Here is an 18,149-nt window from a genome sequence, read left to right as displayed (position 1 = left end):
TCACTCACAGCCAATCGGCTGCCCCGACACATGCTCTCTCTCAGCCAATCAGCGTCGCCCGTACATGCGCAACCTCCCCAACAGACCCAAAGAAGCTTAAACAGAGTTAAGATGGCGGCATGTGGATGAGGAGGTTGTATATTTCAGCTCTTCGGTTGCTTTTGGCGAAGAAAACACACATTCTCAAAACGAACCCGTAAAAAATAAGAAAAAAAGCCCCACACAAAATCATTTACCCGGGATCGAGCCCATGACGTCCATTCACTTCGTGGTTCACCCGTTACCCGGGACCGAAGACCAGCTTAATGACAGGTATTTATAAGAAATTAGCGTCTTATGGTTGGTGTTTGGGGTGAAAGTTGTTTCGGAGAGTGTTAAAAAAGCATATGGGTTGATTTAGAGCTGCTGCGAGCGCTCAAGGTTGGACGTTTGGGTCTAAAAATAACGAGGCCCGGCTGACTGGAGACACAATGCGGGTTGGGGGATGGGAGGCGAAAAGAGAGGGAACTGCGATTAATTCAAGCCTTTACACATCAAATACACATCTCTAGTATAAATGTCTCGACCATTCACTATATTTAACATGTGTTTTTCCTGACACGCTGATCGTATGCGGGCAGAATTGGCGAATAAAAATCCTCTCAGGTTAGCCGGTTAGCCTTTAGCACTGCGCGAGCTCAACCGTTTAATTTATTTATCCTCATAAAGTTGTGTCACAACTTGTATGAAATTGTTTTTTGACGTTTGTACATCTATTTCTTTTATATACAGAGTGTAATAAGCGAACTATTTAGTTTTAACAGTTGTCCATAAACGCGAAAGACGGTCGTTTGGAATAAAGATGATCTCTAGATAACGTTGAAGAATCGCGACCCGTTGAGTTTAATGTGTTTTTCTAGGTGTTGAATGCAAATAGAATTAAATATTTCTCAATTTTGTTCTTATGGCATGTTAAAAGATCATTCCTGATTGTTTTTTTTTTTCTTTAGTGTCTATTAGTGACATTTATATGTATTACCATAAATGACTAACTGGTTAGCTTGACTAGTCAGAATGGTTTCTTGTAACTGGTGCTGGAGGTGATTGTTATGGCTGATGACAGCTGCATAAGGAATCCATGTGTTCTGCTGAAGGCCAGGAGCACTCAAAGCATCCTTGGACAAAATGGGTGTTGGGAGTTTCTGCCTTTCTTGTCCCCCACCCACTGCAGGCCTTCAAACATGGCATTTGAGTATACCAGTTTTCCAAAAATCAATTAAAACTCTTAGTTTGTCCCTAGTTTTGGCCTAAAGTCCATATTAGTCACATACATCAAAGAATGGGTGACATGACAAATGCATATTTTGACACTATAATAAAGTGACATTATCAAACACTTGTCACAGTAATATTTAATTTAGAAATAAATAAATCTAATGTGATGTACATGTAAATGAAAAACAATGTTTATTTTAGTTTAAATTATGGCTGTTTTAATTTCACCAAGTTTTTATTTGGGAGAAAAACGACAAGTTGTTTTACAAATCTGAGAACATGCAGTCTATAATATCAAACGCTTGTCACAGTAATATTTAGAAATAAATAAATCTAATGTAAAGTACATTCAAATGAAAAACTTGTTTTTAATTTCTTCACTAAGCTTTTATTTGGGAGAAAAAACTACAATTTCTATTACAAATCTGATAACATGCAGTCTATAATACGCCCTCAATAATTGTTATACAATGATGAATATGCTGCACATTGTGTGTTCAAATGCATGTTGAATTTGCTGCATTTACTGTAACCAGTTATACTCTGAGATGCTAAAAACACCAGGTGATGAGCTGCTCACCTAAATAGTGCCATGCTTTGCTTAGAATTGCAGCAAACCAGACATCACATTAGCTAAATCAAGTCTATATGTTATAAAATAAATGCATTCATGTTTTATTTATCTTTATGAAAGTTTATTTTGTATCCTCCTAAGTCATCTTCTAAATCATTTGGAGTCCAGTCCAACACAAAGATGTTTAAATATGATTGTAATTTATATATTTATATGCAGTTTTTATTTTAAAAGCATTTGTTTATGCAAACATGAAAATTTACTCACTATTTACTCAAACCTTTATACATTAAAAAAATCTGATATTTTAAAGAGAGCTGTATCCATTGACTTTCATTGTAAGAAACACAAATATAGCAGTCAATGGTTACAGGTTTCAAGCTTTCTTCAAATTATTTTCTTTTGTGTTCAGAACAAAAGATAACAAGTAAATGGTGAGATGTTGAAAACACACAGTGCTTTTGCTTAGAAATGGACTTAAACAGATATTAATTAAATCATGGGTATGGCAATTATTGGAAACGATGTATGTAAAAAAAATGTGCATTAATGATGTTTTTATGAAAGTTCATTTTGTATCCTCCGAAGTTGTTACACAGTTACTTAAATCATCTTTGGTTTGGACTTTTTGACTAGACTCCAAACGATTAAATATGAGACTCCTTAATGTTCAAATAAGATTGTAATGTATATAATTATATCCAGCTTTTATTTTTAAGGAGTTGTTTATTCAAAAACGAAAACTACTCGTACCTTTATGCATTAAAAAATAAATCTGTTTAATCAAAGACATTTAAACCTGCATCCACTGACTTTCATTGTGGAAAAAGCAAATACTATGGCAGTCAATGGTTACAGGTTTCAAGCTTTCTTCAAAATATTTTCTTTTGTGTTCAGAACAGAAGATAACAAGTAAACAGTGATATTCCCATTATTAAAGAATCAAATGCCATGTCATGTCATAAAATGTTCTTAACAGTGTGTCATGTTGACTTTGTGTCAGTGACTCATGAGATTCTGAAAACACACATATCAATGCTTAGCTTAGAAATGGAGCTAAACAGACATTAATTAAATCAAGAGCATGGCAATTATTGGATATGATGTATGTAATAAAATATATGCATTAATGTTATTTATTATGAAAGTTATTTTGTATCCTCAAGTCATTACACAATTACTTAAATCATCTTTGTTTTAGACTAATCTCTAAATGTTTAAATATGAGACTCCTTAATGTTTAAATATGATCATAATGAATATAATCGTATGCAGTTTTTATTTTTTAAAGAATGGTTTATCCGAACAAGAAAATTAACTCACTATTAACTCAAATCTTCATACATTAAAAAAAATCTTTTCAACAAGATATTTTAAAGAGAGCGGAAAACCTGCATTCATTGACTGTGGCAGTCAATGGTTACAGGTCTCGAGGTTTCTTCAAAATATTTTCTTTTGTGTTTAGAATAGAAGATAACAAGTGAACAGTGATTAAGTGATTTTCACTTTTGGGTGAATTATCCCTACTAATAAATGTTTCCATGTAAACAGTGATATTCCCAGTATTAAAGAATCAAATGCTATTTCATAAAATGTTCTGGTCAGTGTCTCATGTTGACTTTGCCAGTGACTTCATAAAAGGCTGAAAGCACACAGTGCCATGCTTTGCTTAGAGTTAAACAGACAATTAAATCAAGGATATGGCAATTATTGGAAACAATGTAACAAAATATATGCATTAATGTTATTTATTATGAAACTTTATATTGTGTATCGTCCTAAGTCATTTCACAATTACTTGAATCATCTTTGTTTTGGACTTTTTGAACTCCAAATGTTTAAATATGAGACTCCTTAATGTTTGCATATGCTCATAATGTATACAAGTATACGCAGTTTTTATTTTTAAATGAATTGTTTATCCAAACATGAATATTTACTCACTATTTACTCAACTATATATTAAAAACACCTGTTATTGGTAGAGAAGATATTTTAAAGAGAGATGAAAAACTGTAGCCATTGACTTTCATTGTAGGGAAAACAAATACTATGGAAGTCAATGGTTACAGGTTTTCAGCTGTCTTCACAATATTGTATATTGTGTTCAGAGCAGAAGATGACAAGTTAATGACGATTATATCACTTAATGTTTCCTTGTAGACAGTCGATATCCCCATTATTAAAGAATCTAATGCCATGTCACATTATAAAATGTTCTGAACAGTGTCCCATGTTGACTTTGTGCCAGTAATTTCATGCAGCAAATGCTAATCAACAAAGGGAAAGCATGCTTTGCATCTAGACTCAATGCGATTTTGTTTGTATGCTTGGCTTTATCGTTTCTCTGCACTATGGCTAGGTTTGTGCTGATCATTACTATCTGTCATCCCCAGACCGGATGTGTACTTGCACTGGTCATTAACATTTCAGCATGAGCACGGAGACTTCCATCCTTCATTGTCCACTGATATGTCCTGCAATAATGAGCCGTGACTTGAAGGCTTTTCTGCTGCTCTGCACTGACAGGAAATGAGGGACCTTTCTGCACACGTGTCCCCTTCATATGCTGGATTCAGCATGATCTCAGTAGCTTAGACTGCTGCTGTGCAAGGCTATTCTGTATGCATGGTGCGGGCAGCATGTGTATGATGGAGCTGATGTTGGGATTTTTATTCTGTATCAGGAAGTGCATGCTTTGAAAAGCTTACAAGGCAGAGGGTGTGTGTGCACGTGGGTTGTTGCTTCATTGATATTTATTTCAAATATAAAATAGCCATGTCAATTAAGTGCTTTAAGGTCTGGTTTCTGTGTTATACTCCTACTAGAAAAATATGCTGTAAGTGCATTGTTGTTTTGTGTGAAAAATCTGAATAGTTCAGTTTGAGTTTAAAATCATAGTTCAGCCAATAATCTAAATTCTGTCATTTACCCATCTTGTTCCAAACATGTAGGAAGATATACTGGAGAATGCAGGAAAACAGCCATTGACTTGTATAGTATTTTTGTTTTTACGATGGAATATGAAATACGGTTGCGCAATATATTGTTTCAGCATCGATATCACAATGTGTGTGTATGCAATAGTCACATCGCAGGATATGCAATGTTGAGTTGGGATTATAGTAGGGTTCGGCGATGTTGACCAATTTGACCGTACAATGTCTAATGTAAAACATCGCGAAGGACTATGCCATCGTCGTCGTTGGTGGGGGATGGGGTGGTTGTTAAATATCAATTATTTCATAACGAATTAATGAATTGTAGCCTACCGTTTTCACTAACTTACCAACAGGGTCTTTGCTTTACCCATAATCAAACCATAAATAAATAAAGGTCTAAACAAATGACCACGTTATATCAACCATCGGCACAATCCTGGATTATAGTCGATCTGCACAACAGTTGAAAATGCATACTATTTGTGGGGTCATTGCAAAGTATAACCATAAGCGAGTGAAACCTTATCTTTTGCCTGTGTTTTAAAGGTTCGGACTAGGCATGGGCTGGTATAAGATTCTGATGGTATGTTAACCTTGAATAAAAAAATACCCCGGTTTCATGGTATCACGGTATTGTGATTGCTGCTCTAAAATATATTCTTTTTATATGTCATTGTAAAAAACAAAAATGTTTTCTTCTTTTGAACAATATATTTTATTTTGAGAAACATTTAAAAAATTTTGGAAGAATAAACATGTCAGGTTAAATTAATTTTTGACTTCTGCTGTCTTCATTTGTTTCAAAAAGAGATTTTTTAAGAATTTAAAACGGATATCTTTTCTGCTAAAGATACTGCTGTCCCAAAACAAAAACGAAAATAAAAAATTCATACACATACCATAGGAACAGTATTGCATAAAATGTTGACGGTTTTAAAACCTTGACTTTTCCAAACTTCGGTATACCTTGAACTAGAGCTGCTCGATTTTGGGTAAAATCATAATCACAATTATTTTGTCAGTATAATAATAATATATAATATAATAATTCTGACTTTAACTGTATATCGCAATGTTAGATTTTTTTTTACTATCGTGCAGTCGTACTATGGATGTTATTGTCAGTGGCTGCTTTTCCCAACATTCTTCAGAATATCTTATTTTTTGTTCAAAAGAAGAAACAGATTCATGAAAGGTTACAACCATTTTATTAATTAAAATTAAAATATTTGGTTAACTGTCTTTTTAAAGTATTTTACTGGTGTTATTGATTGTATGCAACATTGCCAAAGCATTATGCACTGAACAAAATAAACAAGAAAGAGAAACAAGCAATATACGTTTAACAAGTGCATACAATTGTATTAAAATATGATAAATAGAAAGCTGATTAATGTATTTCAGGAGTGTCGTCTTGTTTGCATGCTGAATTAAACTGCTGAGGTTAATTGAGAAGAGGATTTGCTCATTTGTATTGAAAAATGATGATTCGTTCGCTTTAGAGATAATTAAATATAATGATTTGACTATGCAAATTGATAGATTTGATAAAGTTACTATTTCAGAATTTGTTTGTCATTAGAAGCATATCATAACTAGTTTACGGATGTTGTGTTGTGAAAGTTCTCTTCCCCAGTTACTGTTCGGATGATGCTGTAGGCATGTTGCTGTAATATCATGCCAAGTGTGCCAAGCCAAACATGGCTCTGCTCCAAAACCTATGAAGCTGCTTGCTTTGTACTGACTACCAAGGCTGTGTCCTTACTAAAATGCGAAACATTTGGAGTGCACTACAAGGGCAGCAACTTTGTACTATATAAATGGTGGTTTATAGTTGTACGTGTTCCCTAAAGAAATTGCCTATGTGTGCAGCTCACTAGATTGTGGTGTGCAGCCATTTATACAGTTTTACAGCTGGTTTCTGACACACTTTTTATCCAGGAAGCGCTTCAAGGGCTGAAGTTGGCCAGTATCTGAGAGAGATCTTTTTTCCTTCGCCAATTTGGACCCAGTTGCACACTGCCATAAGCATCTCAGCTTTCTTCATATGTCTGCTATTCTTCTGTATTTACTCATTATATGAAAGCTACAGCATTTGTGGCTGTCCCAGTGTGTTCCATGTCCACAGTGCGCTCATACTCAAGGTTTCCTGGCAGAAATGTCTGATTGTTTGGAGAGAAACTCTCTTTATATTGTTTGTTTTAATGGCTATTATCATGCGCCATCGAATAATGAAAGCATTTATAATGGAGAGAAGATTTCTGATGGAGCCTTTGTTCATTTAGTTTTTCCTCTTTGGCCATTGGAGCTCATATTATCTTAGTTTTTTATTGTCTGAGTTTTATGTTTGTTGTATCCTGAAAAACTTGAGATTGGGTTTCTTTCTATTTTTTCAAGGCATGATTATTTGTAGTGGGTGTATTGGTTTGGATTTTAGCTTTTTTTTTTTTTTTTTGCACAGATGTGTTCAGATTTAAGGCCTGTTTTGGTTTATGGAGCATTTTGAGGATTAAAGTAGGGCTGAATATTATTTCAGTATCAATAACGCAATGTGAACTTTCACTATAGTCACATCACAAGAATACACAATGTTGGGTCTGGATTTTAATTTATTTATTTGCAAGTGTTTTTGAGGCCTGCGTCTTTGTGAAGCTTTTAAAAGCATTCCGGCCTAACAGATTGTAGTGTTTTTAACTTTGTCTAATTAATAACGATAAATTCTGTTGAATTGTTTGTAAAATGAAAACTGCAGTACTATTTGACTTTTGATTACTAAATAACTGTATTGCTGAATACAGTTTGATGACTCTGAAAACAATAAAACACTGTTTATTTAATATGTATTGTTTTATTGTATTTATCAATGCTTGTAGATTGTTTGTTTTATTTAACACCCCCCCCTACAGAATCATTCCAATAGATCTAAAATTATAAATTCTTTCCAAATAGTTACTCTATAGGGCTGCTTGAATAATTGAAAATAGATTACGATCTCGATTCGACATGATCTTAATTCAGCTTTTTTACAATTTCAGCCAATATTTTCAGTCAGGAGAGAAACGTAAAGGCAGACGCAAAACTCTTTAAAGCAACATGGACTCCTCCAAATGGCATTAAAAGGGTGCAACAAAGAATCAATTAAATCGATAATAATTGATTACTAAAAGCGTTGGCAACTAATTTCGTAATCGATTCGTTATGGCATATTATGAATAGTTGTATTCTGATGTCATCACTTATGTATAGAAAACAGGACATATTTAAAGTCTGTTCAAGTCCACTATTTCAAGTCTATTCACCTTATTCTTCGCAGACGAGCAGGTGCAGCCATTTGAATCATTTTGGCTCGACTTCCGGTCTCATTCACTTCCATTCATTTTTAGACATTAAAAACTGCTCGTTTCGCTGTTTGATGTTGCAAACTGATATTTTCTTATTATGTTATTCTACTTGGTCTATATATTCATGCAAACATTTGTTTGTAGAGCAAGTACTTTGACCGTTTTCTGCCGTTTATTATTCCTAGTCATTTCTCCCATAGGCGACTGAATCAGAAGTTCTAAAACAATCGCGAAAACAGGCGCACTTCCACATTTAAGAATAAGGTCAATACAAAATTGAGCATTTTAACCAACAGTAGACTTACACATGTGGCTAATATTGTTGTTGTTTTACCATATGTTTGAGAAATAAGAAAAATAATAGCCTCCTTTTTTTTTTTTTTTTTTTTTTGGTCATTCAATTTTTATTCTTGCAAATAGAATTTTACATTTTATAACAATCCCTAATTAAAACAATCAACATTTACAAATGAATGAATAAATAAATAAATAAATAAAATAAACAAAATAATAATAAATAAAATAAAATACAAATACAGAAAAAATAAATTATATAAAAAAAATTACAATTACAAACCATATACATACATACACATGTACCTTCACTCAATCCACATCTAAGGTTTTTAAGTGATTAAAGAATGCAATAAATTGTTGCCATTTTTCAAAAAAAATTTCTCCCCTACCTCTGATATTGTATTTAATTTTCTCAAGTTTTAAAAAGAAGACCAAATCTTTGAGCCATAATGAAATAGAGGGGGGTTGTGGGGAGGTCAGCCTCCTCATTTTAACCTTTATTTTACATCTACAGAAAATCGTGATCTTGATTTTAAGCAGAGAATCAAGCAGAGATGAATCATGAATCATGCAGCTCTACACATATACTGAAATTGTATTCATATGGCAATATATATGGCAGAATAAACAAAATCACAATGATTTTTTCCAATATCTTGCAATCCTAGATTAGTAGGCTCTAATAATTAATAGGATCTTGAATAATTACTATTTTTTAAATTATTTAATTAGATGATTATTTACGACCAGAATAGACGTTACAATTATCACATCAATGAATAATTCAACTGTTGATATGGTTAAACTTGGGTAAAGGTTTACACATAAAGATAAATATGTGACATTTAGGGTTGTAACGGTATGAATTTTTCACGGTATGATAATCGTCTAAAACAATACCACGGTTTGACGGTTTCACGGTATACGGTATGTTACAAATGTTACAAAATAATAGAACAGTGAAGCAAATTTGACTTTTTACAAATAATATATTTTTAGTTACTATAAACAACACCACTTACAATGAACAAATAAAAATAAGAAAATAATAAATAATGTGTCAAAGTCCAAATAAAGTCCAAATAAACATGGTGCAAATCCTCAGTAAAAAATAGATATAAATATTTACTATACTATAAAAAGTTACATAACGAAACTAGATTCAATATGGAACATCCTTAGGTTTTATGTGCCAGCATGGATATGGTTGTCTGTGGATATGGATTTGGATATGGTTGTCTGCAATGCAGACAAACAGCTGCACCTTCATTTGCGTCTTTTGAAAACAGCAAGAGCAGCAGTTCGTCTTTGCTGTGTCACTGTTTTGTCATGTTTCTGTGCTGCTGTGCATGCAAAAGTACTTAGTATGAGAATTATTTCATGCAAAACTTTTTTTTTGCGTTTTATTTAGCCGCGCATAAATGTATGCCTTTCTCTCATTCCGTGTTGTTCAAAAAGCTTGGTCCACAAACAAAAGCGAAACCTATGCTTATTGGTTGTGATATAGCGAGTTTGAACCAATCTGGGCATGGAGGAGGGACAATGCATCAATGTATCATGTCTGATTTGTCCGGAGACACAGTGACGAGCGTTTCTTTGTCAAATCAGCGTTGTCAAATGTTGATGATGTAACCGCACTAATTCCGGAGCCCCTGAAAGTCCGCGAATGTTATGTGATACAGCACTGGAAAGCTGAGATTCTCTTCTTTATGCCAATCTTTGAATTGTATGAATCGGATCAGCGGATCAAAAGTTATTAAACATTTAAGAGCAATACTTATTTTTAGCCGCGGGCGGCTGTCTCGGTCTTTAAGGGTTAAAACCGTTGATATGCAATTGTTCATGGTATGATAATCGTGCACGTTCAAATCGTGGTAAACCGTCATACCGGTATATTGTTACAACCCTAGTGACATTGAAACGACTATTTCTTTTCTACATTTTAAGGTATGTAATAAAAAAAGTTGCTTATTCAAGTGTGTTATTTTGCAGACTTTATTCAGAGCATCATTGCAAATAAAAATGCTTAACATAAAATATTGCTAAATGTGAGTGTTGTTCTTTCAAGTGTGCAGCTTTTACCACATGCTGTTCTTCACGTGTCTGTCTGAAGTATACAATTGAGTTCATCCAAATGATGGCTGAGTACTACTGTAAACAATGTATTTGACAATACAATAAAATAAATTATAGCACAGATGAAAGGATAAACTTAATCTTTTTTAATATATACTGCTTAAAACAATTAAGGGAAGACTGAAATAACACCATTTAACTCCAAGTGTTCCCTTTATTTTTTTTAACAGTATATATGTGTAGTCATGTTGCACAGCTCTGGATGGATGTATCATAAACATGACGGATTCATCTATATTTCTATAGCGCTTTTACAATGTGGATTGTGTCAAAGTTGCTTCACATAGTTGCTTCATCTGTCCCTGGAGCGTCACAGGGAGCAGTCTCATGCTCTCCACTTCCCCATAACCCCCACAGAAGCTGCTCAGGATACAGCCTGGTCCAGGATTATGTAACCCTTGTTATCATCCTATCGCGGGTTTTGCATCGTATCAGTGGTGCTGCGCAGGCTTTGGGGGCTTCGGGAAGAGTATCCCCAGGTGGAAATGGAGAATAAAGAGAATAATTAGCGTAGCTGCTGTTCATAGTGTATAAAAACAGGATGCGGAAACCTGCGTGGTGCACATTCATACATCATACCACTGTGTGATGCATTAAGTGTATGCTTTTCTAAAAAGATAGGTCTTAAATTAAGTTTTGAATTGGGAGAGTGTGTCTGAGCCTCGGACATTATCAGGAAGGCTATTCCCTTTAGAGCCTTAAATGAGGGGGCTCGACTTCATTTACTCGACTTTGCTGTTTGAGGTACTACCTGAAGCCCTGAGTTTTGTGATCTTAGAGAGCGAGTTGGATTGTAGCAAGACATAAGGTTGTTTAGATAAACAGGAGCTCGATTATTTAACGTTTAATAGGTAAAAAGCCATATTTTAAAATCAATTTGAAACTTAACAGACAGCCAGTGTAAGGAGGATAGAATTGGGGTGATATGATCATATTTTCTGGAATGTTAATACTGTTTTCCTTTATATATATTTGCATTAAGCAAGTGTAGAAATGGCTCACAAGTCTTCTTGACTTCCTGTAACCACGAGGCTTGTACTGTTCCTCCGTTCTCCTTCCGTCTCCTACAGTTCTCCAATTCAACCATAATACTGACCCTCTGAATGTTTTGGCTCTGTTCATGTTGGCCCTTGCTCAAGCCAATATAAATGACTGCTCTTTGCTTTCAGCTGTGCTTTTGATAATGTGTGGGGAACATTATTATTTTTGCTATGAACATTGGGTCTGTTTTCCGAGTTAAACAGATTGTGTTTAATCACATGCCTTTGTTTCTTACAGACTCCGAGAAGTGTCGGAAAAGCTCAACAAATACAACTGTAATAGGTATGTTTTAGCAAGCATTTACATTTTAAGCCAGTGGTTTTAAGTTCTTTCCACATCAATGAAGTATTGAGTTTTGTGAAAACACTTGGCTAATGTTTCTCTGTCTTCACGGCAGTCATCCACACCTTATTCCATTGGAGCAGGCCAAACTTAAGCAGTGTGTGGTTGGACCAAATCATGCTGGATTTCTCCTTGAGGTAACATTTACTCAGCAGCACTGTTATTTCATATCAAACCTTACACAAGACTTTTTCATCATTCTGCAGGTTTGTTTTTTCCTGAGAGCAGTTTTATTTTCAAACAATAATTTGCTGCAGAAGTATAATGCCAAATGCTTTTGGTCATGATGTTCTAGATCCGTATGCTGTAGTTTTCTCTTTTTTGCATAAAGCTAAAGATCGAAGTAAACATGTTTGGCGTCATCCAATGTGCAAAAAACAACATGAGTCATATGCTTTATGTGGCTGTTTTATATTGAGCTAGATTAGTCTCAGTAATAATTCACTCAAACACGGATGTAGACAAGCGTAGACAAATTCACATGCACAAAATGTAAATATTCACTAAAACAATTCATGTGCACAAAATAAAGGTGCATAATCTTATTATAAGTTTGACATTTACAAATGTGCAACAGTGTACAAAGTTTTGAATGTTTCATGTTGTGCGAGTTTATCGTAACTGCAAATGTCGTGACTGCAAATTGTCTTTCACATGTGTCCTGTCTGTCTGTCTATCTCAATCTATTGTTCTATCCATCTATTGTTCGCTTTGTTTATTGTTTTATCTAACATTCGATCTATCCTTCTATCTGTCTGTCTGTCTATCGTTCTACTATATCATTTTGTTGTTATATCTATTGTTCTATTTATTTAATCTTTCTGTTGTTTGCTCTATCTATTGTGCGCTTGTATGTATGTATGTATCTATATATCTGTTGATCTGTCTGTTTGTCTATCGATAGTTCTTTCATTCGAACCTTTCATTTTATATATCGTTTTATTGTTCTATCTATCGTTTGCCTATTGTTCGCTCTGCCTATCGTTTGCTCTGCCTATCGTTGCTCAGTCTATCGTTTGCTCGGTCGATCGGTCGCTCTGCCTATCGTTCGATCTGCCTATTGTTGCTCAGTCTATCGTTTACTCGGTCTATCGTTTGCTCTGCCTATCGTTACTCAGTCTATCGTTCGCTCGGTCTATCGTTCGCTCGGTCTATCGTTCGCTCGGCCTATCTATCGTTCGCTCGGTCTATCTATCGTTGCTCGGCCTATCGTTCGCTCGGCCTATCGTTCGCTCGGCCTATCGTTCGCTCGGCCTATCGTTGCTCAGTCTATCGTTCGCTCGGCCTATGGTTCGCTCGGCCTATCGTTCGCTCGACCTATCGTTCGCTCGGCCTATCGTTCGCTCTGTCTATCGTTGCTCGGCCTATCGTTCGCTCGGCCTATCGTTCGCTCGGCCTATCGTTCGCTCGGCATATCGTTCGCTCGGCATATCGTTCGCTCTGCCTATCATTCGCTCGGTCTATCGTTCGATCCGTCAATCATTCGCTCAGTTTATCTGTCTGTCTGTCTGTCTGTATATCTGTAGATCGTTCTGTCTCTATCGTTCTGTCTATCTATCGTTTTGTCTATCTTTCCTTTTCTCTGTCTATCGTTTTGTATCATTCTTTTTGTCTGTCATTCTGTCTATCCTTTTATCTATCTGTATGTCTGTCTGTCTGTCTGTCTGTCTGTCTGTCCATCTATCAGTCCCGAACTGTTGTTGTTAAAAGCGTACATTGTCCTCCAAAAAGGACGAAAAGCATATGTAGTTGGTATGAAACTAGGGTTAATGAATGACTATTTTTGTCTAATGAACACCAAACATCGCAGAAAATGATACACTGTTGTTTCAGGATGGACGCATCTGCAGGATAAGCTTTGCCGTTCAGCCTGACCGTCTGGAGCTTGGCAAGCCGGATGGCAATGATGGGTGAGAAATTAATACCCCTCTTAAGAACCATGAAAAATTCCATGTTTGAGCTGGCATGCAGAATAACTCTTCTGCTTATGATTTATCTGAATCGATTTTGACTAATTTTATGTTTCTTCTGTTTTGAGTAGACTCACTTTTCACCCCTCTAACCCACATCATGTGTATAAATACAAGGTGTTGCAGGCTTTGGTGTGAAGTTTTTGAGTTTTTTTTTTTTAACCTATCCTAGTGTTGCATGAATTCATTTAAATATAAGTACTGTTGATGATGCAGTCGTTATCTTAAACATCCTGAAATATACGTGCATGTTAAAGTAATCTTGTTTGATATTATGAGTGAAAGGAAGTGAGTTTTTGAAGTGATTCAAATGCAGTCTGTCTAAATCTAGAATCTAGAATATTTTAATAGAGCTTTGGCCATCTGCTTTTATCAGCAGTGTTTTATTACCGATTAGAAAAGCAAATATGCATGCAAGCATGTTAAAGCTCCTTGATTATAAGCTGTACTGTAACTTTAAGACAGCTTCTGCGCTTTAGAAAAAGAAACCAAACAGCAAAATCAGCTTATTACAAGCATGTTAACTGCGTTTCTGTGTTCAGTCTATCGCAGTGGTTTGTTTGTGAAGTTTTGCTTGAACTTTGCAGAGCCAGTGTTTCCTTTTAGTGTTGTTTTAGGAATTAAAGCCGCTTCGCACCAATGCATATCCCCCTTTTGTGAACCTCAAGCAATCCACAGAGTTTGGGAAAAATATTTAGTGGGCATGATGGCACATGATTTAGGGGAAATTTTAGCAGTTCCCTGCCAGCCTTTCCTACAGCTCTAGCCTGAGGAATGAGCAGCAGTCAGTTCTGATTCCCAAGGGTGTTGCCGTGTTAGTCGGCCCGATGTGCAAGAGGTCGGCATGGGCTCTGTGATAGTCCCACATGTTGGGGTATAGGTTTATAACTGATCTCCCATTTTTTGTTTCCAGTTCAAAGTTGAGCAGTGTCTCAGGGGCAGGAAGGAGCTCCAGGCCAGGCAGGACTAGTGATCCGCCCTGGTTCCTGTCTGGTTCTGACACACTGGGCAGACTGGCAGGCAACACCCTTGGGTAAGTGTGTGGCAGGGCTATCAGAAATGCAGCCATCAGGTAACGTTGACAGCCACTCATGCAGTGCTGCATTTGGTTATACGAGATTTATTTAAAGATTTTGCTGTATTCTGTTTGCATGCATTTAAAAATTCCCACTTGAAAATATTTACATTACAGTTTCCTAGGGAATAATGTATAAATACATTACAAAATAATATGTGTGTGTGCTAGTAGGGCTTTCAAAAGATGTGGTCATTTTTAACTAATTTTCTTATTTTTTTCCTGAAATTTCAATAATTTATTGTTCTTTTTCTTTTAAGAAAGTAGTATAATATATAATGTGATCAATGCAAAGTACATTGGCTATGTAAAAATGTTGATTTACATATTTATATGAACCTATACAAATTACATGGCATTTAACAGCAAAGTTTATATGTAAATCTAAAAATATAAGAATTTGTGTGAAATAGAGAAAATGGAGGGTTCATATGAATGAAAACAAGGGAAAATATTTGTCATTCTCATAATATAATAATTCCTAGTCATAAGTAGCATTATTTGTATCTAGCAGGGTATTGTTTGTAGTAATAATATAATTTACTTTTGCTAAACATTTTTGAGTTAATGCTTAATATTTGCATGACCATGCAAGTTAGTGTTTAATTCCTTAACTGATTTAAATTTTATTGCCATTTAATTGTTTTCTAGACTGAACTTTGTATTAAAAAACTCTTTAACCATCATCATGCGCAAATTCTAAATATAATGAGCTTGTTTATTAATTAATTTATTATACTACATAATTTAGATTCTTATTGATGTTGTTGTTATTATTATCATTATTATTACTGTCACCAGTTATTGCAAAAGCATTTCACTGCATGCTGTACTGTGTATGACTGTGTATATGACAAATTAAATGAGCATTTAATTGTTTTCTAGACTGAACTTTGTATTGAAAAACTCAATAGAACTATCTTTATGCACAAATTCCAAATATAATGAGCAAGATTTTATTATTTAATTTATTATACTTCATAATTTAGATTCTTATTGATTTTATTATTATTATTATTTAATATTTATTATTTTCTTAAAGGTTACCTGTTCTTGCGAAATCATTTTACTGCATGTTGTACTGTTTGACTGTGTATATAACAAAATAAATGAGCATTTAATTATTTTCTAGATTAAACTTTGTATTAAAGGGTGTCCTTAAAAAGTATTAAGTCTTAAATGCTATTTTGCAAGGTATTAAATGTTATATAATTTTTAAATATGCAATGTATGATTGCATGCTAAAGTTTGCCTCAATTAAATCTGCGAATATCAGGATGCTATGTAGTTTATGAAATCCTACTAGATTTGACATCATGCTGCTTTATTTACCTCAGTTATCATGGCACAACCATTAATTATGCAGCTTTATAGGCACCAACTTGCTGAGTTAGCTAGATTTAATACATTTTTATTCAGTATATGAATAATGTTTTAGCTTTGGATTAGATTCTTACATTAAAATCTCGCCAGTGTTTCCAGTTGAAACCTAAAGTGCCTATAAGGTATTAAAATGTATGGAAAGAGTCTCAAAAAAGGTCTTAAAATGTATTAAATTTCACCCTCTAATTTCTGTAAATACTCTGTTAGAAACCTTATTGAAGTGTGGCTTCATGCTCAAATTTTAAACATAAGGAACATGAGTTTATAATTTATTTACATCCCATAATCTAGATTATACCTCTTCTTCTTATTATTATTTTTAAGTTCTTGGGGGTGTTTTATAAGCATTTCACAGCATATTTTACTGCATATGTCTCTGTATGTGACAAATAAAATGTTGAATTTGATTTAGACCATGGTCTGCTGATGTGCAATATCAGATACAGAGACAATCTTGTTTTCCGTGCACTGATCCTGCTGCGTTTGTCTATCAGGACCCGCTGGAGTTCAGGAGTAAATGGCGGAGGCAGTGGAGGAGGGGGCAGCAGCGGAGGAGGCGCAGGAGGAGGCAGCGGGAGCGGAGGAGGCGCTGGAGGAGGCACAGGAGGAGGAGGATCTTCAGGACGTTCATCCACAGCAGCCCGTGATTCACGCAGGCAGACCCGCGTCATCCGCACCGGCAGAGATCGAGGCTCTGGCCTGCTGGGAAGCCAACCACAGCCTGTGATTCCAGCCTCCGTCATCCCCGAGGAGCTCATCTCTCAGGTACAGCCCAGCTCAAACTGTGCCATTTTTAAAATTCCTTTTGTAGCATGTCAGAATGCACAAACATAAACTCACACGTGTCACAATGTAAGATCTCAGCTGTCATAACTCCTAGTTAATTCATTCACTAACATGAACAAGCAATGAGCAATTCATTTATTGTAGTATTTACAATGCATCCGGATAGTATTTATAACGCTTCACTGTTTCCGCATTTTTTGTGTTACAGCCTTATACCAAAGTTGATTAAATTTGTTTATTTCCTCAACATTCTCCTCACAATACACACAAACTATTCTGTTTCCACTGATCATTCTTGAGATGTTGAGGGCTGACAGTGCATGTCAAAGCACAAACCAAGCATGAAGACAAAGGAATTGTCTGTAGACCTCTGAGACAGGATTGTCTTAACACAAGGCTGGGGAAGGTTACAGAAACATTTCTGCTGCTCTGAAAGTGCACAGCGGCCTCCATCATATTTAAGTGGAAGATGTTTAACCACCAGGACTCTTCCTAGAACTGGCCGGCCATCTAAGCTGTGTGATCGGGGAAGAAGGGACTTAATCAGGGAGGTGATCAATAACCCGATGGTCACTCTGTCTGAGCTCCAGCATTCTTCTGTAGACAGAGGAGAACCTTACAGAAGGACAACCATCTGTGCAGCAATCCACCAATCAGGCCTGTATGGTAGAGGTGCCAGACGGAAGACACCCCCTGCCTGGAATTTGCCAAAAGGCATCTGAAGGACTCTCAGACCTTAAGAAATTAAATTCTCTGCCCTGATGAGACTCAAATTGAACTCTTTGGAGTGAATACCAGGTGTTACGTTTGGAGAAAACCAGGCAGTGCTCAGAGACATCCTGAATGAAAACCTGCTTCACAGTGTTCTTGACCTCAGACAGGGGTGACGGTTCATCTTCCAGCAGGACAATGACCCAAAGCACACCGCCAAAATATTAATGGAGTGGCCTCACAACAACTCATGAATGTCCTTGAGTGATTCAGCCAGAGCCCGGATCTAAATCCTAT

At 35.6% G+C, this 18,149-nt stretch overlaps 1 protein-coding gene across 39 annotated transcripts in view; it reads left to right on the top strand.

Moving 5' to 3' along the window:
- The first annotated feature begins 102 nt into the window (after positions 1-102).
- Positions 103-18,149, top strand: part of ubr5 (ubiquitin protein ligase E3 component n-recognin 5) — a 107,494-nt gene continuing 89,447 nt past the window's right edge. For 27 of the 39 annotated variants that reach the window (XR_012391348.1, XR_012391349.1, XR_012391347.1 and 24 more), the window contains exons 1-6: positions 103-312; positions 11,823-11,867; positions 11,983-12,064; positions 13,761-13,837; positions 14,811-14,930; positions 16,850-17,120. Coding sequence is in view for 33 of the 39 variants with exons in the window: in XM_073924655.1 (XP_073780756.1) it covers positions 251-312; positions 11,823-11,867; positions 11,983-12,064; positions 13,761-13,837; positions 14,811-14,930; positions 16,850-17,120 (657 nt within the window). In the remaining 6 variants the exon portion in view is untranslated. 39 annotated transcript variants of the gene reach the window in all.

The sequence above is a fragment of the Danio rerio genome, chromosome 16 (assembly GCF_049306965.1).
Source record: "Danio rerio strain Tuebingen ecotype United States chromosome 16, GRCz12tu, whole genome shotgun sequence".
In the NCBI taxonomy this organism is placed as follows: Eukaryota; Metazoa; Chordata; class Actinopteri; order Cypriniformes; family Danionidae; genus Danio; species Danio rerio.
This window is presented reverse-complemented; position numbering and strand designations above follow the sequence as displayed.